This window comes from Salmo salar, chromosome ssa05 (assembly GCF_905237065.1).
Source record: "Salmo salar chromosome ssa05, Ssal_v3.1, whole genome shotgun sequence".
NCBI lineage: Eukaryota > Metazoa > Chordata > Actinopteri > Salmoniformes > Salmonidae > Salmo > Salmo salar.
The window spans coordinates 70,615,580-70,641,300 of NC_059446.1; the positions used below are offsets into that span (position 1 = coordinate 70,615,580).

A 25,721-nucleotide genomic window follows, 5' to 3' on the forward strand; every position below is an offset into this window, starting at 1 on the left:
TCCAACCACTGAAGTGTATCTGCATGACGGCTCTGCAAATAAGTTTTTTAACCAAAATAATTGACCTTTAGCTGTAGATGTCAAAACATCTGGTGTGTTTGATTGATTAATGTACTCAAACTAATGGGTGCAGCAGGAGTACACATGGAACACAACAATGGAGTGATGTATTGGATTGGGATGACCAAACAGTTTTATACCTGCATGTGATGCCCTGAGCACATCCAAGATACGGTACCTGTACGAATTGAGTTATGCCTGAGCAGAGAACCACAAGAGAGTCTAGTGACACACAGTACTGTGATGAGACATTGGACCCACTCCTTTGTATGGTTAGTTGGCAGTGTCAGTTGTCAAGAAGTATTTGTTTACCAGTTCCATCTTACAGCTTCTAACATGCCTGAAGTGTAAATATCTGTTTTTAAGTTGGTCTTCAGAGGTATCGTCAATGTGTGTGTGTGACTGATCCAGCCAATCCAGCGTAGCGGTGAGGAGCCCAATTTCATGACTGATTAATGGAATCCAGCAAGCATCAACCCATTATGCCGTGAAAGAAAGTTTATTTCCTGTAGTTGTCAATGTAAGATTTGACTGCAAATAGAACTTCTCTAACCCTTTCACACAAACTGTAATTTTAGTTTGCTCTAATCGCTTGAATGATGATCTGGGCAGCATATTGATCTATCAGATCAATGACACTTTAATTTCCTCATTGTTTTGCTAGAGGAACATTTGATCATTGTCTTAATGTTTGCCAAGGAAACACAATCACAGTGTCGGGCTGACAGTTTCAAGTGGCCTTCAAGTCTTCAGGTGAACATTCTATTTAATGAACATTATTTGTTAGTTTGCTCTCAAAGAAGGTATATTTATTGAACATAAGCCATGAAGGCAGAAGAGTGTTTTGTCATAGTGTCTATCACAGGTCAGTATCATAAAGGGCCCTCATCCTCCTGTCAGGCTGGCTTCACTCATCAGTAACACTATGAGGTGTTGTTTTGGCCAACGTCCACTCTTTCCAAAACTCTTGGCGTATATAACACAAGCCACAAGGCAGGTGTTGGTTTAGGAAGGGGGACACGCCTCATACAACATGGCCCATTTCATCTCAGACTGAGACACACATCCATATAAAGGGGTGAAGTAACTGCAGACTGTAGTTGTTCATTCAGCAGAAGCTGCAGAGGTTATATTGCACATTCACAAGGATGGTGTGGCCATAGGAACGGGATTAAAGATGATTTTGTTGTTCTGTGTATTGCCATTCACTGACCAAGGACAAGGTCAATTATTGAACATTCTGTTTGATTTACTGTTGAATATATTTGTCTTTATAACAGGTTACACTTATTACAGCTGCTTCTGGTGTGCATGATTTGAGGTGTCTGTGAAAGCCCTACATTTAGCTCTTAACTCATAGGGAGTCTTATAGACAAATTGACATGTGAATTTGATTGTTTCCTTCTGATGTTTTGAGCGTTTCATGAAGCGTTGCAGAGAGACATAGCCATCACATAGTAGTTGCATACAGACATCCATCATACATTAATATTCATCATACAGACATATCCATCATACAGACACATCAATCATGCAGACTCATCCATCACACATACAGTGGATTTGGAAAGTATTCACACCCCTTGTGTCACGCCCTGGCCATAGAGAGGTTTTTATTCTCTATTTTGGTTAGGCCAGGGTGTGACTAGGGTGGGCATTCTATGTCCTTTTTTCTATGTTTTAGTATTTCTTTGTTTGGCCGGGTATGGTTCTCAATCAGGGACAGCTGTATATCGTTGTCTCTGATTGGGAGCCATACTTAGGCAGCCTGTTTTTCCGTTGGGGTTTGTGGGTAGTTATTTTCCTGTTTAGTTCTTGATAACCTGACAGAACTGTTGTTTTTTCGTTTATTTTGTAAAGTGTTCATTCATTCTATTAAAAGTCAAGATGAATACATTCTCCGCTGCACCTTGGTCCCATCCTTTCAACGGCCGTTACACCTTGACTTTTTCCACATTTTGTTATGTTACAGCCTTATTCTAAAATGGATTAAATCATTTTTTCCCTCATCAATCCTAATGACAAAGCAAAAACAGGTTTTTAGACATTTTTGCAAAAGTATTCAGACCCATTGCTGTGAGACTCGAAATCGAGCTCAGGTGCATCCTGTTTCCATTGATTATCCTTGAGATGTTTTTACAACTTGATTGGAGTAAATAAATTGATTGGACATGATTTGGAAAGACACTCACCTGTCTATATAAGGTCCCACAGTTGACAATGCATATCAGAGCAAAAACCAAGCCCTGAAGTCGAAGGAATTGTCCGTTGAGCTCCGATACAGGATTGTGTCAAAGAACAGATCTGAGGAAGGGTACCAAAAAATATCTCTGCAGCAATGAAGGTGCCCAAGAACACAGAGTCCTCCATCATTCTTAAATTGAAGAAGTTCGAAACCACCAAGACTCTCGCTAGAGCCGGCCGCCCAGCCAAACTAAGCAATTGGGTGGAGAAGGGCCTTGGTCAGGGAAGTGACCAAGAACCTGATGGTCACTCTGACAGAGCTCCAGAGTTCCTCTGTGGAAATGGGAGAACCTTCTTGAAGGACAACCATCTCTGCAGCACTCCACCAATCAGGCCTTTATGGTAGAGTGGCCAGACGGATGCCACTCCTCCGTAAAAGGAACATGACAGTCCGCTTGGAGTTAGCCAAAAGGCACCTAAAGGAGTCATAGACCATGAAAAACAAGGTTCTCTGCTCTGATGAAACCAAGATTGAAATCTTTGGCCTGATTGCCAAGTGTCACATCTGGAGGAAACCTGGCACAATCCCTACAGTGAAGCATGGTGGTGGTAGCATCATGCTTTGGGGATGTTTTTCAGCGGCAGGGACTGGGAGACTAGTCAGAATCAAGGGAAAGATGAACGGAGAAAAGTACAGAGAGATCCTTGATGAAAACCTGCTCCAGAGTGCTCAGGACCTTAGACTGGGGTGAAGGTTTACCTTCCAATAGGACAACGACCCTAAGCACACAGCTAAGATAACGCTGAAGTGGCTTCGGGACAAGTTTCTGAATGTCCTTGAGTGGCCCAGCCAGAGCCTGGACTTGAACCCGATCGAACATCTCTGGAGAGACCTGAAAATAGCTGTGCAGTGACCCTCCCCATCCAACCTGACAGAGCTTGAGAGGATCTGCAGAGAAGAATGGGAGAATCTCCCCAAATAAAGGTTTGCCAAAATTGTAGTGTCATACCCATGAAGACTCGAGGCTGTAATCGCTGCCAAAGGTTCTTCAACAAATTACTGAGTGAAGGGTCTGAATGATATTTCCGTTTTTATTTTTAATACATTTGCAAAAAAAATCAAAAAACTTGTTTTGTCATTGTGGGGTATTGTGTGTAGATTGATGAGGGAATAAAATATATATATATTTTAGAATAAGGCTGTAATGTAACAAAATGTGGAAAAGGTCAAGGGGTCTGAATACTGTCCGAGTGCACTATACATATCCATTCTGATCAACCTCTCTCTCTCATCCTCTCTACCAAGGGATTCCTGAAACTGATGTACAACATTCAGGTGTCAGTGAAGCTACAGGTACAGTGGAGGACCCAGGGAGAGTTGGAGACCAGATCAACCCCCACAGACACCATGACAGATTGTGTGACTGTAAGGGTGAGTGATTAGGAAGTCATTGCTATTCGTCCAGTATGTATATTTTAAGGGTAAACAGTAGTTGGATTTTTTTAAGCGGATACAATCCTAGCCTGCTTGTCAGTCTGTTTCTGACAGCCCATCATAGTAATGTTTTTGAATGGCAATTAGTTGGCAGAAACTGAATGGTACTCAGGCTAATACAGCAGTTTACTTTGTGTCACTCAGGGAGGAGGAGAGAGGGTTTGAGTGGAGGCTGCCTCTGCCAGGAGTCTGCCAAATCCTACCGCAAGCCCAGGAAGGCCTGTGAGTTTCTGTAACACTAACAGCAGTACATTGAAGAGTTTCTACAATACTTATTACCATGGACTCTCCCAAAGTCACCAATCTGTGTATCTCTCTCCCATCCTCTCTGACCTACGCACAATCCAGTTGGGCAATGTGCCTAAAGAAAGAATTTAAGAATCAGTGGAAATGCCAGAAGATCATGGAAAGAGTAGAGAAGTCAAAGGGTGACCAAGGCAAAAACTTCATGAGTATTCCAATTTAAAGAGTTGACCTTTAATAACTACTTTATAAACCTTGTAATCATGTTTTGTAATCTCTTATTGCTCGCTCAGGAACCATTAATTTAAAAAAAAATGTATTATATAATTATACTCTTTTGTAATACACATTTTTTTATGTGTATGTGGAGTGATTTCCAATGTATTATTTTAGCATTTTATCACTAGATTTCATATTTCCCTTTGCGTGTATTGTGTCACTCTAAATCCCTCTGTTGCTACTTCATTAAATTCACATTTCTTCACAGCGATTTTGCCGATAAAGAAATCACCCAAGATTGCAACATTCAGTAGGACAGGTGTGAAAAGACAACACTTTATTTAAGACAATAATTAATGAAGAGGAAATATAAACATAAGACAACAGCACAAGCCTGCGTCTCCTCCGAGGATTTACAAGCTTATACATTAAATATTTGCAAAAACAAGCCATGTTTTACATAAACACAAGATAAATGTATTATCGTTTGAAACGTTTTACCTTTAAGGTATTTATAAGGTAATAAACCTGAATTTGTACTTGAACTACAGAGTTTACATACATGATCAAACGCAGAACACAGAAAGGGACTGAGTGAATGGACTCCAGGGCAACAGTCACAAGGGCAGTGAATATCTAAGAACATTTAATTAGAAACAGAAATAGGCAGCTGAGCTGAGCAGCGAATCTTTGCCCCTTCAATTACCTTGTTGAAGATCAGTTTTCAAGACTTTAGTTAAAAAAATAACAATAATCAGTTTATAGAGATGATTGACATAAAAACACATTGTAGAGGTGGGTTCTATTCTAAGGGGATAGACCCCTCCCATCTGACCTCTTGTTGATTCTCTACTCACAATCTAAAAGCATTGGAAAGGAGCTAAGCACATTAAACCCAGCCCTGTGGTGGTAAGATGGGGCAATTACAATATTGACAATACCACTTATTTCTATCCAGCCCTTTTTCAGATAAGCGAGGGGAGTCAGTGAGGGTAGAGGGAAGGGAGTGATTGCCAGCAGACATGCAGTGTGCTTACTGTGGTGGTCTCAGTGGTTGATCAGAGGCAGAGAAAGAGAGCTAGCAGGGCCGTCAGCATCAGACCAACTCTGGCCTGGAATGGAGGGGCAGATGAGTGGCCTGAGAGAGAAAGAAGAATGGGAGAGGAGGGGAGGCAAGGGAGAACAAATAGAATAAGTGAGTGATGACTTTCAAAAATATTTATACAGTGTATACATCTTCTTGATTCCTGTCTGTACCCCCCAGTTCAGAAAATGTCTGTATTGCATTTCCATGATGCATGAAAATGATCCTTGCATAAACACGTACGCAAACTAGAACCAAATTAAATTCAACATAATAAAAAACTCTTTGTGACATTTAATTACTCATTATATCCCACCTAGGTCGTACTACAACAGTCCACCCACTTACCGGTGGCATCCAGACTAATGGTCTTGGACATTGAGATGTTAGTTAGAGAGTTCTTGGCCACACAGGTGTATATCCCTGCATTTTTCAAGGAGACGCCTACGGCCATCAAAGGACCAGTTGCGAGCAGTGATTGGTTGTTGTACTTTTGTTTGCCCTACGGGCACATAAAAGAGTGTGCCCATAGGCAACGTTGTTGCTAGTGATGTCTGGTGAGGACCTGCCTTACAACAGGCCTACAAGACCTCAGTCCAGACTCTCTCAGCCTATTGCGGACAGTCTGAGCACTGATGGAGCGATTGTGCGTTCCTGGTGTAACTCGGGCAGTTGTTGTTGCCATCCTGTACCTGTCCAGCAGGTGTGATACTCAGATATACCGATCCTGTGCAGGTGTTGTTACACGTGGTCTGCCACTGCAAGGACGATCAGCTGTCCGTCCTGCCTCCCTGTAGCGCTGTCTTAGGCGTCTCACAGTACGGACATTGCATTGTATTGCCCTGCCCACATCTGCAGTCCTCATGCCTCCTTGCAGCATCCCTAAGGCATGTTCACGCAGATGAGCAGGGACCCTGGGCATCTTTCTTTGGTGTTTTTCAGAGTCAGTAGAAAGGCCTCTTTAGTGTCCTAAGTTTTCATAACTGTGACCTTAATTGCCTACCGTCTGTAAGCTGTTAGTGTCTTAATGACAGTTTCACAGGTGCATGTTCATTAATTGTTCATGGTTCATTGAACAAGCATGGGAAACAGAGTTAAAACCCTTTACAATGAAGATCTGTGAAGTTATTTGGATTTTTACGAATTATCATTGAAAGACAAAATCCTGAAAAAGGGACGATTCTTTTTATATATATATATATATATATAAATAGAGTGTGCGACTATTTATTTTTATAGCTTACAGTTTAATCGCGGTTAGTCAGCACCTCTACACATAATACTTTTCTCTGGGTGTGCACCAGCTCATGCTTTTTATTGGAAGCATTGGAGTCAACATGGGCTGGCATCCATGTGGAATGCTTTCGACACCTTGTGGATACCAAGCACCGACGAATTGAGGCTGTTCTGAGGGAAAGTCAATATTAGCAAGGTGTTCCTAATATTTGGTATACTCAGTGTATATTGAGATATTGGTCTTCTAATCAGATCGTAAATGAACACAACAAAGCAAAGAATCTGTAGTCTGATTTACCAATGACGGTGAACATCTTTGAAGCAGTGCTGTTTCTGCCGGTGACTTTGTTGAAGGCCACACAGGTGTACTCCCCATGACTGGCTAAGGTGAGTGGGCCAGTCTCATACTTTGAGCCAGACGCCACCTGGGAGCCATTGAAGAACCAGCTGAACTGGCTGAGAGGCTGAGAGGAGGCTGAGCAGTTGAAGGTCACACTGAGTCCTGTTATTCCTAATGCTGGTCCTGTTATAATAGGCATCTCCGGTCCATCTATGATACAAAAGACAATCAGTTAGACCAGGGGTGTCAAATTCCTTCCATGGAGTTCCTAGTGTATGCTGGTTTTTGGTTTTTCCATTCAAATAAGACCTAGACAGCCAGGTTTGGGGATTTCTTTACTAATAAAGTATGTTAAAACGTCAATCAAGTTCAAGGGAGGATCGAAAAACCTGCTGACACTCAGCCTTCTGTGGAATGAGTTTGACACATTTGAATTAAACCCAACATCTGACATTGGTCAGAAGGTCAAATGTCATCAACATATGTCAGATGGAATAAGAGGTGGGATCCAAACAATCACGTTGACTTTACTTCAATATTAATAAAGGAAGTTGTCAAAGATTCCACCAAGGCCATGGGGTCAAAGTTGAACTTGTTAATGCCTACTCACAGTTGACGATCAGTTTGTAGTATGGGCTGGTCATGTTGCTGAAGGGGTTGGAGGCAGAACACTGATAGTCTCCTTTGTCAGAATGCTGGACCGAGTTGAATGTCAGTGTATTGTTGTTCGGAGAGAAGTCAGTTCTGTTGCTAGCATACAGAGGCCAGCCGTTCCTCATCCACTGAATGGAGTAAACCGTTCCAGTGGTGCCACAGGTCAGAGAGAATCTCTCGTTCAGTATTGGCTGGGCTCCAATGACTTTCACGATGGTCATGGTCACAGTTGCTGTGGAAGCAGATCAAAGGGTTTTTCAGCACTTTTATCTCAACTTACATCTTACATCAACTTATACTGTAGGTTCAACAGCACGTATGCTGACTCTAAAACCAAACAAACACAAAGTAAAGACATTTTTTCCCCTTGATTTTAAGTAGCAATTACTGACTCACCAACAACAGTGAGCATCTTGGAGACAGTGCTGTTTCTGACAGTGATGTTGTTGAAGGCCACACAGGTGTAGTTCCCATGACTGGCTAAAGTCAGTGGGCCAGTCTCATACTTTGAGCCAATTGCCACCTGGGAGCCATTGAAGAACCAGCTGAACTGGCTGAGAGGCTGAGAGGAGGCTGAGCAGTTGAAGGTCACGTTGTGTCCTGTTTCTCCTAATGCTGGTCCTGTTATAATAGGCATCTCCGGTCCATCTATGATACAAAAGACAATCAGTTAGACCAGGGGTGTCAAATTCCTTCCATGGATTTCCTAGTGTCTGCTGGTTTTTGGTTTTTCCATTCAAATAAGACCTAGAAAGCCAGGTTTGGGGATTTCCTTACTAATAAAGTATGTTAATACATCAATCAAGTTCAAGGGAGGATTGGAAAACCTGCTGACACTCAGCCTTCTGTGGAATGAGTTTGACACATTTGAATTAAACCCAACATCTGACATTGGTCAGAAAGTCAAATGTCATCAACATATGTCAGATGGTATAAGAAGTGGGATCCAAACCATCACGTTGACTTTACTACAATATTAATAAAGGAAGTTGTCAAAGTTTCCACCAAGGCCATGGGGTCAAAGTTGAACTTGTTAATGCCTACTCACAGTTGACGATCAGTTTGTATTCTGGGCTGGTCATGTTGCTGAAGGGGTTGGAGGCAGAACACTGATAGTCTCCTTTGTCAGAATGCTGGACCGAGTTGAATGTCAGTGTATTGTTGTTCGTAGAGAAGTCAGTTCTGTTGCTAGCATACAGAGGCCAGCCGTTCCTCATCCACTGAATGGAGTAAACTGTTCCAGTGGTGCCACAGGTCAGAGAGAATCTCTCGTTCAGTATTGGCTGGGCTCCAATGACTTTCACGATGGTCATGGTTACAGTTGCTGTGGAAGCAGATCAAAGGGTTTTTCAGCACTTTTATCTCAACTTACATCTTATTATACTGTAGGTTCAACAGCACGTATGCTGACTCTAAAACAAAACAAACACAAAGTAAAGACATTTTTCCCCCTTGATTTTAAGTAGCAATTACTGACTCACCAACAACAGTGAGCATCTTGGAGACTGTGCTGTTTCTGACAGTGATGTTGTTGAAGGCCACACAGGTGTAGTCCCCTTGACTAGCTAAAGTCAGTGGGCCAGTCTCATACTTTGAGCCAGTCGCCACCTGGGAGCCATTGAAGAACCAGCTGAACTGGCTGAGAGGCTGAGAGGAGGCTGAGCAGTTGAAGGTCACGTTGTGTCCTGTTTCTCCTAATGCTGGTCCTGTTATAATAGGCATCTCCGGTCCATCTATGATACAAAAGACAATCAGTTAGACCAGGGTTGTCAAATTCCTTCCATGGATTTCCTAGTGTCTGCTGGTTTTTGGTTTTTCCATTCAAATAAGACCTAGACAGCCAGGTTTGGGGATTTCCTTACTAATAAAGTATGTTAATACGTCAATCAAGTTCAAGGGAGGATCGAAAAACCTGCTGACACTCAGCCTTCTGTGGAATGAGTTTGACACATTTGAATTAAACCCAACATCTGACATTGGTCAGAAGGTCAAATGTCATCAACATATGTCAGATGGAATAAGAGGTGGGATCCAAACAATCACGTTGACTTTACTTCAATATTAATAAAGGAAGTTGTCAAAGATTCCACCAAGGCCATGGGGTCAAAGTTGAACTTGTTAATGCCTACTCACAGTTGACGATCAGTTTGTAGTATGGGCTGGTCATGTTGCTGAAGGGGTTGGAGGCAGAACACTGATAGTCTCCTTTGTCAGAATGCTGGACCGAGTTGAATGTCAGTGTATTGTTGTTCGGAGAGAAGTCAGTTCTGTTGCTAGCATACAGAGGCCAGCCGTTCCTCATCCACTGAATGGAGTAAACTGTTCCAGTGGTGCCACAGGTCAGAGAGAATCTCTCGTTCAGTATTGGCTGGGCTCCAATGACTTTCACGATGGTCATGGTTACAGTTGCTGTGGAAGCAGATCAAAGGGTTTTTCAGCACTTTTATCTCAACTTACATCTTATTATACTGTAGGTTCAACAGCACGTATGCTGACTCTAAAACAAAACAAACACAAAGTAAAGACATTTTTTCCCCTTGATTTTAAGTAGCAATTACTGACTCACCAACAACAGTGAGCATCTTGGAGACAGTGCTGTTTCTGACAGTGATGTTGTTGAAGGCCACACAGGTGTAGTTCCCATGACTGGCTAAAGTCAGTGGGCCAGTCTCATACTTTGAGCCAGTCGCCACCTGGGAGCCATTGAAGAACCAGCTGAACTGGCTGAGAGGCTGAGAGGAGGCTGAGCAGTTGAAGGTCACGTTGTGTCCTGTTTCTCCTAATGCTGGTCCTGTTATAATAGGCATCTCCGGTCCATCTATGATACAAAAGACAATCAGTTAGACCAGGGTTGTCAAATTCCTTCCATGGATTTCCTAGTGTCTGCTGGTTTTTGGTTTTTCCATTCAAATAAGACTTAGACAGCCAGGTTTGGGGATTTCCTTACTAATAAAGTATGTTAATACGTCAATCAAGTTCAAGGGAGGATCGAAAAACCTGCTGACACTCAGCCTTCTGTGGAATGAGTTTGACACATTTGAATTAAACCCAACATCTGACATTGGTCAGAAGGTCAAATGTCATCAACATATGTCAGATGGAATAAGAGGTGGGATCCAAACAATCACGTTGACTTTACTTCAATATTAATAAAGGAAGTTGTCAAAGATTCCACCAAGGCCATGGGGTCAAAGTTGAACTTGTTAATGCCTACTCACAGTTGACGATCAGTTTGTAGTATGGGCTGGTCATGTTGCTGAAGGGGTTGGAGGCAGAACACTGATAGTCTCCTTTGTCAGAATGCTGGACCGAGTTGAATGTCAGTGTATTGTTGTTCGTAGAGAAGTCAGTTCTGTTGCTAGCATACAGAGGCCAGCCGTTCCTCATCCACTGAATGGAGTAAACCGTTCCAGTGGTGCCACAGGTCAGAGAGAATCTCTCGTTCAGTATTGGCTGGGCTCCAATGACTTTCACGATGGTCATGGTCACAGTTGCTGTGGAAGCAGATCAAAGGGTTTTTCAGCACTTTTATGTCAACTTACATCTTATTATACTGTAGGTTCAACAGCACGTATGCTGACTCTAAAACAAAACAAACACAAAGTAAAGACATCTTTTCCCCTTGATTTTAAGTAGCAATTACTGACTCACCAACAACAGTGAGCATCTTGGAGACAGTGCTATTTCTGACAGTGATGTTGTTGAAGGCCACACAGGTGTAGTCCCCTTGACTGGCTAAAGTCAGTGGGCCAGTCTCATACTTTGAGCCAGTTGCCACCTTGGAGCCATTGAAGAACCAGCTGAACTGGCTGAGAGGCTGAGAGGAGGCTGAGCAGTTGAAGGTCACGTTGTGTCCTGTTTCTCCTAATGCTGGTCCTGTTATAATAGGCATCTCCGGTCCATCTATGATACAAAAGACAATCAGTTAGACCAGGGTTGTCAAATTCCTTCCATGGATTTCCTAGTGTCTGCTGGTTTTTGGTTTTTCCATTCAAATAAGACCTAGACAGCCAGGTTTGGGGATTTCCTTACTAATGAAGTATGTTAATACGTCAATCAAGTTCAAGGGAGGATCGAAAAACCTGCTGACACTCAGCCTTCTGTGGAATGAGTTTGACACATTTGAATTAAACCCAACATCTGACATTGGTCAGATGGTCAAATGTCATCAACGAATGTCAGATGGTATAAGAGATGGGATCCAAACCATCACGTTGACATTACTACAATATTAATAAAGGAAGATCTCAAAGATTCCACCAAGGCCATGGGGTCAAAGTTGAACTTGTTAAAGCCTACTCACAGTTGATGATCAGTTTGTAGTATGGGCTGGTCATGTTGCTGAAGGGGTTGGAGGCAGAACACTGATAGTCTCCTTTGTCAGAATGCTGGACCGAGTTGAATGTCAGTGTATTGTTGTTCGTAGAGAAGTCAGTTCTGTTGCTAGCATACAGAGGCCAGCCGTTCCTCATCCACTGAATGGAGTAAACCGTTCCAGTGGTGCCACAGGTCAGAGAGAATCTCTCGTTCAGTATTGGCTGGGCTCCAATGACTTTCACGATGGTCATGGTCACAGTTGCTGTGGAAGCAGATCAAAGGGTTTTTCAGCACTTTTATCTCAACTTACATCCTATTATACTGTAGGTTCAACAGCACGTATGCTGACTCTAAATCGAAACAAACACAAAGTAAAGACATTTTTCCCCCTTGATTTTAAGTAGCAATTACTGACTCACCAACAACAGTGAGCATCTTGGAGACAGTGCTGTTTCTGACAGTGATGTTGTTGAAGGCCACACAGGTGTAGTCCCCTTGACTGGCTAAAGTCAGTGGGCCAGTCTCATACTTTGAGCCAGTTGCCACCTGGGAGCCATTGAAGAACCAGCTGAACTGGCTGAGAGGCTGAGAGGAGGCTGAGCAGTTGAAGGTCACGTTGTGTCCTGTTTCTCCTAATGCTGGTCCTGTTATAATAGGCATCTCCGGTCCATCTATGATACAAAAGACAATCAGTTAGACCAGGGGTGTCAAATTCCTATTATGGAGTTCCTAGTTTCTGCTGGTTTTTCGTTTTGCCATTCAAATAAGACCTAGACAGCCAGGTTTGGGTATTTCCTTACTAATAAAGTATGTTAATACATCAATCAAGTTCAAGGGAGGATCGAAAAACCCGCTGACACTCAGCCTTCTGTGGAATGAGTTTGACTCATTTGAATTAAACCCAACATCTGTAATTGGCCAAAAGGTCAAATGTCATCAACATATGTCAGATGGTATAAGAGGTGGGATCCAAATCATCACGTTGACTTTACTACAATATTAATAAAGGAAGATCTCAAAGATTCCACCAAGGCCATGGGGTCAAAGTTGAACTTGTTAAAGCCTACTCACAGTTGACGATCAGTTTGTAGTATGGGCTGGTCATGTTGCTGAAGGGGTTGGAGGCAGAACACTGATAGTCTCCTTTGTCAGAATGCTGGACCGAGTTGAATGTCAGTGTATTGTTGTTCGTAGAGAAGTCAGTTCTGTTGCTAGCATACAGAGGCCAGCCGTTCCTCATCCACTGAATGGAGTAAACCGTTCCAGTGGTGCCACAGGTCAGAGAGAATCTCTCGTTCAGTATTGGCTGGGCTCCAATGACTTTCACGATGGTCATGGTCACAGTTGCTGTGGAAGCAGATCAAAGGGTTTTTCAGCACTTTTATCTCAACTTACATCCTATTATACTGTAGGTTCAACAGCACGTATGCTGACTCTAAATCGAAACAAACACAAAGTAAAGACATTTTTCCCCCTTGATTTTAAGTAGCAATTACTGACTCACCAACAACAGTGAGCATCTTGGAGACAGTGCTGTTTCTGACAGTGATGTTGTTGAAGGCCACACAGGTGTAGTCCCCTTGACTGGCTAAAGTCAGTGGGCCAGTCTCATACTTTGAGCCAGTTGCCACCTGGGAGCCATTGAAGAACCAGCTGAACTGGCTGAGAGGCTGAGAGGAGGCTGAGCAGTTGAAGGTCACGTTGTGTCCTGTTTCTCCTAATGCTGGTCCTGTTATAATAGGCATCTCCGGTCCATCTATGATACAAAAGACAATCAGTTAGACCAGGGGTGTCAAATTCCTATTATGGAGTTCCTAGTTTCTGCTGGTTTTTCGTTTTGCCATTCAAATAAGACCTAGACAGCCAGGTTTGGGTATTTCCTTACTAATAAAGTATGTTAATACATCAATCAAGTTCAAGGGAGGATCGAAAAACCCGCTGACACTCAGCCTTCTGTGGAATGAGTTTGACTCATTTGAATTAAACCCAACATCTGTAATTGGCCAAAAGGTCAAATGTCATCAACATATGTCAGATGGTATAAGAGGTGGGATCCAAATCATCACGTTGACTTTACTACAATATTAATAAAGGAAGATCTCAAAGATTCCACCAAGGCCATGGGGTCAAAGTTGAACTTGTTAAAGCCTACTCACAGTTGACGATCAGTTTGTAGTATGGGCTGGTCATGTTGCTGAAGGGGTTGGAGGCAGAACACTGATAGTCTCCTTTGTCAGAATGCTGGACCGAGTTGAATGTCAGTGTATTGTTGTTCGTAGAGAAGTCAGTTCTGTTGCTAGCATACAGAGGCCAGCCGTTCCTCATCCACTGAATGGAGTAAACCGTTCCAGTGGTGCCACAGGTCAGAGAGAATCTCTCGTTCAGTATTGGCTGGGCTCCAATGACTTTCACGATGGTCATGGTCACAGTTGCTGTGGAAGCAGATCAAAGGGTTTTTCAGCACTTTTATCTCAACTTACATCCTATTATACTGTAGGTTCAACAGCACGTATGCTGACTCTAAATCGAAACAAACACAAAGTAAAGACATTTTTCCCCCTTGATTTTAAGTAGCAATTACTGACTCACCAACAACAGTGAGCATCTTGGAGACAGTGCTGTTTCTGACAGTGATGTTGTTGAAGGCCACACAGGTGTAGTCCCCTTGACTGGCTAAAGTCAGTGGGCCAGTCTCATACTTTGAGCCAGTTGCCACCTGGGAGCCATTGAAGAACCAGCTGAACTGGCTGAGAGGCTGAGAGGAGGCTGAGCAGTTGAAGGTCACGTTGTGTCCTGTTTCTCCTAATGCTGGTCCTGTTATAATAGGCATCTCCGGTCCATCTATGATACAAAAGACAATCAGTTAGACCAGGGGTGTCAAATTCCTTCCATGGAGTTCCTAGTGTCTGCTGGTGTTTGGTGTTTCCATTCAAATAAGACCTAGATAGCCAGGTTTGCTGATTTCCTTACTATTAAAGTAAGTAAATACATCAATCAAGTTCAAGGGAGGATCGAAAAACCTGCTGACACTTAGCCTTCTGTGGATGTTTTTTACACATTTGAATTAAACCCAACATCTGACATTGGTCAGAAGGTCAAATGTCATCAACGAATGTCAGATGGTATAAGAGGTGGGATCCAAACCATCACGTTGACTTTACTACAGTATTAATAAAGGAAGTTCTCAAAGATTCCACCAAGGCCATGGGGTCAAAGTTGAACTTGTTAGTGCCTACTCACAGTTGACGATCAGTTTGTAGTATGGGCTGGTCATGTTGCTGAAGGGGTTGGAGGCAGAACACTGATAGTCTCCTTTGTCAGAATGCTGGACCGAGTTGAATGTCAGTGTATTGTTGTTCGTAGAGAAGTCAGTTCTGTTGCTAGCATACAGAGGCCAGCCGTTCCTCATCCACTGAATGGAGTAAACCGTTCCAGTGGTGCCACAGGTCAGAGAGAATCTCTCGTTCAGTATTGGCTGGGCTCCAATGACTTTCACGATGGTCATGGTCACAGTTGCTGTGGAAGCAGATCAAAGGGTTTTTCAGCACTTTTATCTCAACTTACTTCTTATTATACTGTAGGTTCAACAGCACGTATGCTGACTCTAAATCGAAACAAACACAGAGTAAAGACATTTTTTTCCCCTTGATTTTAAGTAGATATTACTGACTCACCAACAACAGTGAGCATCTTGGAGACAGTGCTGTTTCTGACAGTGATGTTGTTGAAGGCCACACAGGTGTAGTCCCCTTGACTGGCTAAAGTCAGTGGGCCAGTCTCATACTTTGAGCCAGTTGCAACCTGGGAGCCATTGAAGAACCAGCTGAACTGGCTGAGAGGCTGAGAGGAGGCTGAGCAGTTGAAGGTCACGTTGTGTCCTGTTTCTCCTAATGCTGGTCCTGTTATAATAGGCATCTCCGGTCCATCTATGATACAAAAGACAATCAGTTAGACCAGGGGTGTCAAATTCCTATTATGGAGTTCCTAGTTTCTGCTGGTTTTTCGTTTTGCCATTCAAATAAGACCTAGACAGCCAGGTTTGGGGATTTCCTTACTAATAAAGTATGTTAATACATCCATCAAGTTCAAGGGAGGATCGAAAAACCCGCTGACACTCAGCCTTCTGTGGAATGAGTTTGACTCATTTGAATTAAACCCAACATCTGTAATTGGCCAAAAGGTCAAATGTCATCAACATATGTCAGATGGTATAAGAGGTGGGATCCAAACCATCACGTTGACTTTACTACAATATTAATAAAGGAAGATCTCAAAGATTCCACCAAGGCCATGGGGTCAAAGTTGAACTTGTTAATGCCTACTCACAGTTGACGATCAGTTTGTAGTATGGGCTGGTCATGTTGCTGAAGGGGTTGGAGGCAGAACACTGATAGTCTCCTTTGTCAGAATGCTGGACCGAGTTGAATGTCAGTGTATTGTTGTTCGTAGAGAAGTCAGTTCTGTTGCTAGCATACAGAGGCCAGCCGTTCCTCATCCACTGAATGGAGTAAACCGTTCCAGTGGTGCCACAGGTCAGAGAGAATCTCTCGTTCAGTATTGGCTGGGCTCCAATGACTTTCACGATGGTCATGGTCACAGTTGCTGTGGAAGCAGATCAAAGGGTTTTTCAGCACTTTTATCTCAACTTACTTCTTATTATACTGTAGGTTCAACAGCACGTATGCTGACTCTAAATCGAAACAAACACAGAGTAAAGACATTTTTTTCCCCCTTGATTTTAAGTAGATATTACTGACTCACCAACAACAGTGAGCATCTTGGAGACAGTGCTGTTTCTGACAGTGATGTTGTTGAAGGCCACACAGGTGTAGTCCCCTTGACTGGCTAAAGTCAGTGGGCCAGTCTCATACTTTGAGCCAGTCGCAACCTGGGAGCCATTGAAGAACCAGCTGAACTGGCTGAGAGGCTGAGAGGAGGCTGAGCAGTTGAAGGTCACGTTGTGTCCTGTTTCTCCTAATGCTGGTCCTGTTATAATAGGCATCTCCGGTCCATCTATGATACAAAAGACAATCAGTTAGACCAGGGGTGTCAAATTCCTTCCATGGATTTCCTAGTGTCTGCTGGTTTTTGGCTTTTCCATTCAAATAAGACCTAGACAGCCAGGTTTGGGGATTTCCTTACTAATAAAGTATGTTAATACGTCAATCAAGTTTAAGGGAGGATCGAAAAACCTGCTGACACTCAGCCTTCTGTGGAATGAGTTTGACACATTTGAATTAAACCCAACATCTGACATTGGTCAGAAGGTCAAATGTCATCAACATATGTCAGATGGAATAAGAGGTGGGATCCAAACCATAACGTTGACTTTACTTCAATATTAATAAAGGAAGTTCTCAAAGATTCCAAAAAGGCCATGGGGTCAAAGTTGAACTTGTTAATGCCTACTCACAGTTGACAATCAGTTTGTAGTATGGGCTGGTCATGTTGCTGAAGGGGTTGGAGGCAGAACACTGATAGTCTCCTTTGTCAGAATGCTGGACCGAGTTGAATGTCAGTGTATTGTTGTTCGTAGAGAAGCCAGTTCTGTTGCTAGCATACAGAGGCCAGCCGTTCCTCATCCACTGAATGGAGTAAACCGTTCCAGTGGTGCCACAGGTCAGAGAGAATCTCTCGTTCAGTATTGGCTGGGCTCCAATGACTTTCACGATGGTCATGGTCACAGTTGCTGTGGAAGCAGATCAAAGGGTTTTTCAGCACTTTTATCTCAACTTACATCTTATTATACTGTAGGTTCAACAGCACGTATGCTGACTCTAAAACAAAACAAACACAAAGTAAAGACATTTTTTCCCCTTGATTTTAAGTAGCAATTACTGACTCACCAACAACAGTGAGCATCTTGGAGACTGTGCTGTTTCTGACAGTGATGTTGTTGAAGGCCACACAGGTGTAGTCCCCTTGACTGGCTAAAGTCAGTGGGCCATTCTCATACTTTGAGCCAGTTGCCACCTGGGAGCCATTGAAGAACCAGCTGAACTGGCTGAGAGGCTGAGAGGAGGCTGAGCAGTTGAAGGTCACGTTGTGTCCTGTTTCTCCTAATGCTGGTCCTGTTATAATAGGCATCTCCGGTCCATCTATGATACAAAAGACAATCAGTTAGACCAGGGGTGTCAAATTCCTATTATGGAGTTCCTAGTTTCTGCTGGTTTTTCGTTTTGCCATTCAAATAAGACCTAGACAGCCAGGTTTGGGGATTTCCTTACTAATAAAGTATGTTAATACATCAATCAAGTTCAAGGGAGGATCGAAAAACCCACTGACACTCAGCCTTCTGTGGAATGAGTTTGACTCATTTGAATTAAACCCAACATCTGTAATTGGCCAAAAGGTCAAATGTCATCAACATATGTCAGATGGTATAAGAGGTGGGATCCAAACCATCACGTTGACTTTACTACAATATTAATAAAGGAAGATCTCAAAGATTCCACCAAGGCCATGGGGTCAAAGTTGAACTTGTTAATGCCTACTCACAGTTGACGATCAGTTTGTAGTATGGGCTGGTCATGTTGCTGAAGGGGTTGGAGGCAGAACACTGATAGTCTCCTTTGTCAGAATGCTGGACCGAGTTGAATGTCAGTGTATTGTTGTTCGTAGAGAAGTCAGTTCTGTTGCTAGCATACAGAGGCCAGCCGTTCCTCATCCACTGAATGGAGTAAACCGTTCCAGTGGTGCCACAGGTCAGAGAGAATCTCTCGTTCAGTATTGGCTGGGCTCCAATGACTTTCACGATGGTCATGGTCACAGTTGCTGTGGAAGCAGATCAAAGGGTTTTTCAGCACTTTTATCTCAACTTACTTCTTATTATACTGTAGGTTCAACAGCACGTATGCTGACTCTAAATCGAAACAAACACAAAGTAAAGACATTTTTCCCCCTTGATTTTAAGTAGCAATTACTGACTCACCAACAACAGTGAGCATCTTGGAGACAGTGCTGTTTCTGACAGTGATGTTGTTGAAGGCCACACAGGTGTAGTCCCCTTGACTGGCTAAAGTCAGTGGGCCAGTCTCATACTTTGAGCCAGTTGCCACCTGGGAGCCATTGAAGAACCAGCTGAACTGGCTGAGAGGCTGAGAGGAGGCTGAGCAGTTGAAGGTCACGTTGTGTCCTGTTTCTCCTAATGCTGGTCCTGTTATAATAGGCATCTCCGGTCCATCTATGATACAAAAGACAATCAGTTAGACCAGGGGTGTCAAATTCCTTCCATGGAGTTCCTAGTGTCTGCTGGTGTTTGGTGTTTCCATTCAAATAAGACCTAGATAGCCAGGTTTGCTGATTTCCTTACTATTAAAGTAAGTAAATACATCAATCAAGTTCAAGGGAGGATCGAAAAACCTGCTGACACTCAGCCTTCTGTGGATGTTTTTTACACATTTGAATTAAACCCAACATCTGACATTGGTCAGAAGGTCAAATGTCATCAACGAATGTCAGATGGTATAAGAGGTGGGATCCAAACCATCACGTTGACTTTACTACAGTATTAATAAAGGAAGTTCTCAAAGATTCCACCAAGGCCATGGGGTCAAAGTTGAACTTGTTAGTTCCTACTCACAGTTGACGATCAGTTTGTAGTATGGGCTGGTCATGTTGCTGAAGGGGTTGGAGGCAGAACACTGATAGTCTCCTTTGTCAGAATGCTGGACCGAGTTGAATGTCAGTGTATTGTTGTTCGTAGAGAAGTCAGTTCTGTTGCTAGCATACAGAGGCCAGCCGTTCCTCATCCACTGAATGGAGTAAACCGTTCCAGTGGTGCCACAGGTCAGAGAGAATCTCTCGTTCAGTATTGGCTGGGCTCCAATGACTTTCACGATGGTCATGGTCACAGTTGCTGTGGAAGCAGATCAAAGGGTTTTTCAGCACTTTTATCTCAACTTACTTCTTATTATACTGTAGGTTCAACAGCACGTATGCTGACTCTAAATCGAAACAAACACAGAGTAAAGACATTTTTTCCCCCTTGATTTTAAGTAGATATTACTGACTCACCAACAACAGTGAGCATCTTGGAGACAGTGCTGTTTCTGACAGTGATGTTGTTGAAGGCCACACAGGTGTAGTCCCCTTGACTGGCTAAAGTCAGTGGGCCAGTCTCATACTTTGAGCCAGTTGCAACCTGGGAGCCATTGAAGAACCAGCTGAACTGGCTGAGAGGCTGAGAGGAGCCTGAGCAGTTGAAGGTCACGTTGTGTCCTGTTTCTCCTAATGCTGGTCCTGTTATAATAGGCATCTCCGGTCCATCTATGAAAAAAAGACAATCAGTTAGACCAGGGGTGTCAAATTACTTCCATGGAGTTCCTAGTGTCTGCTGGTGTTTGGTGTTTCCATTCAAATAAGACCTAGATAGCCAGGTTTGCTGATTTCCTTACTATTAAAGTAAGTAAATACATCAATCAAGTTCAAGGGAGGATCGAAAAACCTGCTGACACTCATCCTTCTGTGGATGTTTTTTACACATTTGAATTAAACCCAACATCTGACATTGGTCAGAAGGTCAAATGTCATCAACGAATGTCAGATGGTATAAGAGGTGGGATCCAAACCATCACGTTGACTTTACTACAGTATTAATAAAGGAAGTTCTCAAAGATTCCACCAAGGCCATGGGGTCAAAGTTGAACTTGTTAGTGCCTACTCACAGTTGACGATCAGTTTGTAGTATGGGCTGGTCATGTTGCTGAAGGGGTTGGAGGCAGAACACTGATAGTCTCCTTTGTCAGAATGCTGGACCGAGTTGAATGTCAGAGTATTGTTGTTCGTAGAGAAGTCAGTTCTGTTGCTAGCATACAGAGGCCAGCCGTTCCTCATCCACTGAATGGAGTAAACCGTTCCAGTGGTGCCACAGGTCAGAGAGAATCTCTCGTTCAGTATTGGCATGGCTCCAATGACGTTCACGATGGTCATGGTCACAGTTGCTGTGGAAGCAGATCAAAGGGTTTTTCAGCACTTTTACCTCAACTTACATCTTATTATACTTTAGGTTCAACAGCACGTATGCTGACTCTCAATCCAAACAAATGGAAAGTAAAGACATTTTTTCCCCTTGATTTTAAGTAGCAATTACTGACTCACCAACAACAGTGAGCATCTTGGAGACAGTGCTGTTTCTGACAGTGATGTTGTTGAAGGCCACACAGGTGTAGTCCCCTTGACTGGCTAAAGTCAGTGGGCCAGTCTCATACTTTGAGCCAGTTGCCACCTGGGAGCCATTGAAGAACCAGCTGAACTGGCTGAGAGGCTGAGAGGAGGCTGAGCAGTTGAAGGTCACGTTGTGTCCTGTTTCTCCTAATGCTGGTCCTGTTATAATAGGCATCTCCGGTCCATCTATGATACAAAAGACAATCAGTTAGACCAGGGGTGTCAAATTCCTTCCATGGAGTTCCTAGTGTCTGCTGGTGTTTGGTGTTTCCATTCAAATAAGACCTAGATAGCCAGGTTTGCTGATTTCCTTACTATTATAGTATGTAAATACATCAATCAAGTTCAAGGGAGGATCGAAAAACCTGCTGACACTCAGCCTTCTGTGGATGTTTTTTACACATTTGAATTAAACCCAACATCTGATATTGGTCAGAAGGTCAAATGTCATTTACGAATGTCACATGGTATAAGAGGTGGGATCCAAACTATCACGTTGACTTTACTACAATATTAATAAAGGAAGTTCTCAAAGATTCCAAAAAGGCCATGGGGTCAAAGTTGAACTTGTTAGTGCCTACTCACAGTTGACGATCAGTTTGTAGTATGGGCTGGTCATGTTGCTGAAGGGGTTGGAGGCAGAACACTGATAGTCTCCTTTGTCAGAATGCTGGACTGAGTTGAATGTCAGTGTATTGTTGTTCGTAGAGAAGTCAGTTCTGTTGCTAGCATACAGAGGCCAGCCGTTCCTCATCCACTGAATGGAGTAAACCGTTCCAGTGGTGCCACAGGTCAGAGAGAATCTCTCGTTCAGTATTGGCTGGGCTCCAATGACTTTCACGATGGTCATGGTCACAGTTGCTGTGGAAGCAGATCAAAGGGTTTTTCAGCACTTTTATCTCAACTTACTTCTTATTATACTGTAGGTTCAACAGCACGTATGCTGACTCTAAATCGAAACAAACACAAAGTAAAGACATTTTTCCCCCTTGATTTTAAGTAGCAATTACTGACTCACCAACAACAGTGAGCATCTTGGAGACAGTGCTGTTTCTGACAGTGATGTTGTTGAAGGCCACACAGGTGTAGTCCCCTTGACTGGCTAAAGTCAGTGGGCCAGTCTCATACTTTGAGCCAGTTGCCACCTGGGAGCCATTGAAGAACCAGCTGAACTGGCTGAGAGGCTGAGAGGAGGCTGAGCAGTTGAAGGTCACGTTGTGTCCTGTTTCTCCTAATGCTGGTCCTGTTATAATAGGCATCTCCGGTCCATCTATGATACAAAAGACAATCAGTTAGACCAGGGGTGTCAAATTCCTTCCATGGAGGCCCTAGTGTCTGCTGGTGTTTGGTGTTTCCATTCAAATAAGACCTAGATAGCCAGGTTTGCTGATTTCCTTGCTATTAAAGTATGTAAATACATCAATCAAGTTCAAGGGAGGATCGAAAAACCTGCTGACACTCAGCCTTCTGTGGATGTTTTTTACACATTTGAATTAAACCCAACATCTGATATTGGTCAGAAGGTCAAATGTCATTTACGAATGTCACATGGTATAAGAGGTGGGATCCAAACTCTCACGTTGACTTTACTACAATATTAATAAAGGAAGTTCTCAAAGATTCCAAAAAGGCCATGGGGTCAAAGTTGAACTTGTTAGTGCCTACTCACAGTTGACGATCAGTTTGTAGTATGGGCTGGTCATGTTGCTGAAGGGGTTGGAGGCAGAACACTGATAGTCTCCTTTGTCAGAATGCTGGACCGAGTTGAATGTCAGTGTATTGTTGTTCGTAGAGAAGTCAGTTCTGTTGCTAGCATACAGAGGCCAGCCGTTCCTCATCCACTGAATGGAGTAAACCGTTCCAGTGGTGCCACAGGTCAGAGAGAATCTCTCGTTCAGTATTGGCTGGGCTCCAATGACTTTCACGATGGTCATGGTCACAGTTGCTGTGGAAGCAGATCAAAGGGTTTTTCAGCACTTTTATCTCAACTTACTTCTTATTATACTGTAGGTTCAACAGCACGTATGCTGACTCTAAATCGAAACAAACACAAAGTAAAGACATTTTTTCCCCTTGATTTTAAGTAGCAATTACTGACTCACCAACAACAGTGAGCATCTTGGAGACAGTGCTGTTTCTGACAGTGATGTTGTTGAAGGCCACACAGGTGTAGTCCCCTTGACTGGCTAAAGTCAGTGGGCCAGTCTCATACTTTGAGCCAGTTGCCACCTGGGAGCCATTGAAGAACCAGCTGAACTGGCTGAGAGGCTGAGAGGAGGCTGAGCAGTTGAAGGTCACGTTGTGTCCTGTTTCTCCTAATGCTGGTCCTGTTATAATAGGCATCTCCGGTCCATCTATGATACAAAAGACAATCAGTTAGACCAGGGGTGTCAAATTCCTTCCATGGAGTTCCTAGTGTCTGCTGGTGTTTGGTGTTTCCATTCAAATAAGACCTAGATAGCCAGGTTTGCTGATTTCCTTACTATTAAAGTATGTAAATACATCAATCAAGTTCAAGGGAGGATCGAAAAACCTGCTGACACTCAGCCTTCTGTGGATGTTTTTTACACATTTGAATTAAACCCAACATCTGATATTGGTCAGAAGGTCAGATGTAATTTACGAATGTCACATGGTATAAGAGGTGGGATCCAAACTATCACGTTGACTTTACTACAATATTAATAAAGGAAGTTCTCAAAGATTCCAAAAAGGCCATGGGGTCAAAGTTGAACTTGTTAGTGCCTACTCACAGTTGACGATCAGTTTGTAGTATGGGCTGGTCATGTTGCTGAAGGGGTTGGAGGCAGAACACTGATAGTCTCCTTTGTCAGAATGCTGGACCGAGTTGAATGTCAGTGTATTGTTGTTCGTAGAGAAGTCAGTTCTGTTGCTAGCATACAGAGGCCAGCCGTTCCTCATCCACTGAATGGAGTAAACCGTTCCAGTGGTGCCACAGGTCAGAGAGAATCTCTCGTTCAGTATTGGCTGGGCTCCAATGACTTTCACGATGGTCATGGTCACAGTTGCTGTGGAAGCAGATCAAAGGGTTTTTCAGCACTTTTATCTCAACTTACTTCTTATTATACTTTAGGTTCAACAGCACGTATGCTGACTCTCAATCGAAACAAACACAAAGTAAAGACATTTTTTCCCCTTGATTTTAAGTAGCAATTACTGACTCACCAACAACAGTGAGCATCTTGGAGACAGTGCTGTTTCTGACAGTGATGTTGTTGAAGGCCACACAGGTGTAGTTACCATGACTGGCTAAAGTCAGTGGGCCAGTCTCATACTTTGAGCCAGTTGCCACCTGGGAGCCATTGAAGAACCAGCTGAACTGGCTGAGAGGCTGAGAGGAGGCTGAGCAGTTGAAGGTCACGTTGTGTCCTGTTTCTCCTAATGCTGGTCCTGTTATAATAGGCATCTCCGGTCCATCTATGATACAAAAGACAATCAGTTAGACCAGGGGTGTCAAATTCCTTCCATGGAGTTCCTAGTGTCTGCTGGTGTTTGGTGTTTCCATTCAAATAAGACCTAGATAGCCAGGTTTGCTGATTTCCTTACTATTAAAGTATGTAAATACATCAATCAAGTTCAAGGGAGGATCGAAAAACCTGCTGACACTCAGCCTTCTGTGGATGTTTTTTTACACATTTGAATTAAACCCAACATCTGATATTGGTCAGAAGGTCAAATGTAATTTACGAATGTCACATGGTATAAGAGGTGGGATCCAAACTATCACGTTGACTTTACTACAATTAATAAAGGAAGTTCTCAAAGATTCCAAAAAGGCCATGGGGTTAAAGTTGAACTTGTTAGTGCCTACTCACAGTTGACGATCAGTTTGTAGTATGGGCTGGTCATGTTGCTGAAGGGGTTGGAGGCAGAACACTGATAGTCTCCTTTGTCAGAATGCTGGACCGAGTTGAATGTCAGTGTATTGTTGTTCGTAGAGAAGTCAGTTCTGTTGCTAGCATACAGAGGCCAGCCGTTCCTCATCCACTGAATGGAGTAAACCGTTCCAGTGGTGCCACAGGTCAGAGAGAATCTCTCGTTCAGTATTGGCTGGGCTCCAATGACGTTCACGATGGTCATGGTCACAGTTGCTGTAGAAGCAGATCAAAGGGTTTTTCAGCACTTTTACCTCAACTTACTTCTTATTATACTTTAGGTTCAACAGCACGTATGCTGACTCTCAATCCAAACAAACGCAAAGTAAAGACATTTTTTCCCCTTGATTTTAAGTAGCAATTACTGACTCACCAACAACAGTGAGCATCTTGGAGACAGTGCTGTTTCTGACAGTGATGTTGTTGAAGGCCACACAGGTGTAGTCCCCTTGACTGGCTAAAGTCAGTGGGCCAGTCTCATACTTTGAGCCAGTTGCCACCTGGGAGCCATTGAAGAACCAGCTGAACTGGCTGAGAGGCTGAGAGGAGGCTGAGCAGTTGAAGGTCACGTTGTGTCCTGTTTCTCCTAATGCTGGTCCTGTTATAATAGGCATCTCCGGTCCATCTATGATACAAAAGACAATCAGTTAGACCAGGGGTGTCAAATTCCTTCCATGGAGTTCCTAGTGTCTGCTGGTGTTTGGTGTTTCCATTCAAATAAGACCTAGATAGCCAGGTTTGCTGATTTCCTTACTATTATAGTATGTAAATACATCAATCAAGTTCAAGGGAGGATCGAAAAACCTGCTGACACTCAGCCTTCTGTGG

The 25,721-nt window shown here is 43.2% G+C and overlaps 1 protein-coding gene across 1 annotated transcript in view; it reads right to left on the reverse strand.

Annotated features, from left to right (window-relative positions):
• The window catches only part of LOC106605563 (hemicentin-2), a 262,034-nt gene that overhangs the window by 170,341 nt on the left and 65,972 nt on the right, over nucleotides 1-25,721 (reverse strand). Inside the window, exons 30-63 of the mRNA XM_045718710.1 lie at nucleotides 25,267-25,518; nucleotides 24,834-25,109; nucleotides 24,184-24,435; nucleotides 23,751-24,026; nucleotides 23,100-23,351; nucleotides 22,667-22,942; nucleotides 22,016-22,267; nucleotides 21,583-21,858; nucleotides 20,932-21,183; nucleotides 20,499-20,774; nucleotides 19,849-20,100; nucleotides 19,415-19,690; nucleotides 18,764-19,015; nucleotides 18,331-18,606; nucleotides 17,679-17,930; nucleotides 17,246-17,521; nucleotides 16,594-16,845; nucleotides 16,159-16,434; nucleotides 15,507-15,758; nucleotides 15,073-15,348; nucleotides 14,422-14,673; nucleotides 13,989-14,264; nucleotides 13,337-13,588; nucleotides 12,904-13,179; nucleotides 12,252-12,503; nucleotides 11,819-12,094; nucleotides 11,167-11,418; nucleotides 10,734-11,009; nucleotides 10,082-10,333; nucleotides 9,649-9,924; nucleotides 8,997-9,248; nucleotides 8,564-8,839; nucleotides 7,912-8,163; nucleotides 7,472-7,747 (exon numbers count right to left, since the gene is read on the reverse strand). Of these exons, the coding sequence (XP_045574666.1) occupies nucleotides 7,472-7,747; nucleotides 7,912-8,163; nucleotides 8,564-8,839; nucleotides 8,997-9,248; nucleotides 9,649-9,924; nucleotides 10,082-10,333; nucleotides 10,734-11,009; nucleotides 11,167-11,418; nucleotides 11,819-12,094; nucleotides 12,252-12,503; nucleotides 12,904-13,179; nucleotides 13,337-13,588; nucleotides 13,989-14,264; nucleotides 14,422-14,673; nucleotides 15,073-15,348; nucleotides 15,507-15,758; nucleotides 16,159-16,434; nucleotides 16,594-16,845; nucleotides 17,246-17,521; nucleotides 17,679-17,930; nucleotides 18,331-18,606; nucleotides 18,764-19,015; nucleotides 19,415-19,690; nucleotides 19,849-20,100; nucleotides 20,499-20,774; nucleotides 20,932-21,183; nucleotides 21,583-21,858; nucleotides 22,016-22,267; nucleotides 22,667-22,942; nucleotides 23,100-23,351; nucleotides 23,751-24,026; nucleotides 24,184-24,435; nucleotides 24,834-25,109; nucleotides 25,267-25,518 (8,976 nt within the window). The remainder of the gene's footprint in view (nucleotides 1-7,471; nucleotides 7,748-7,911; nucleotides 8,164-8,563; nucleotides 8,840-8,996; nucleotides 9,249-9,648; nucleotides 9,925-10,081; nucleotides 10,334-10,733; nucleotides 11,010-11,166; nucleotides 11,419-11,818; nucleotides 12,095-12,251; nucleotides 12,504-12,903; nucleotides 13,180-13,336; nucleotides 13,589-13,988; nucleotides 14,265-14,421; nucleotides 14,674-15,072; nucleotides 15,349-15,506; nucleotides 15,759-16,158; nucleotides 16,435-16,593; nucleotides 16,846-17,245; nucleotides 17,522-17,678; nucleotides 17,931-18,330; nucleotides 18,607-18,763; nucleotides 19,016-19,414; nucleotides 19,691-19,848; nucleotides 20,101-20,498; nucleotides 20,775-20,931; nucleotides 21,184-21,582; nucleotides 21,859-22,015; nucleotides 22,268-22,666; nucleotides 22,943-23,099; nucleotides 23,352-23,750; nucleotides 24,027-24,183; nucleotides 24,436-24,833; nucleotides 25,110-25,266; nucleotides 25,519-25,721) is intronic.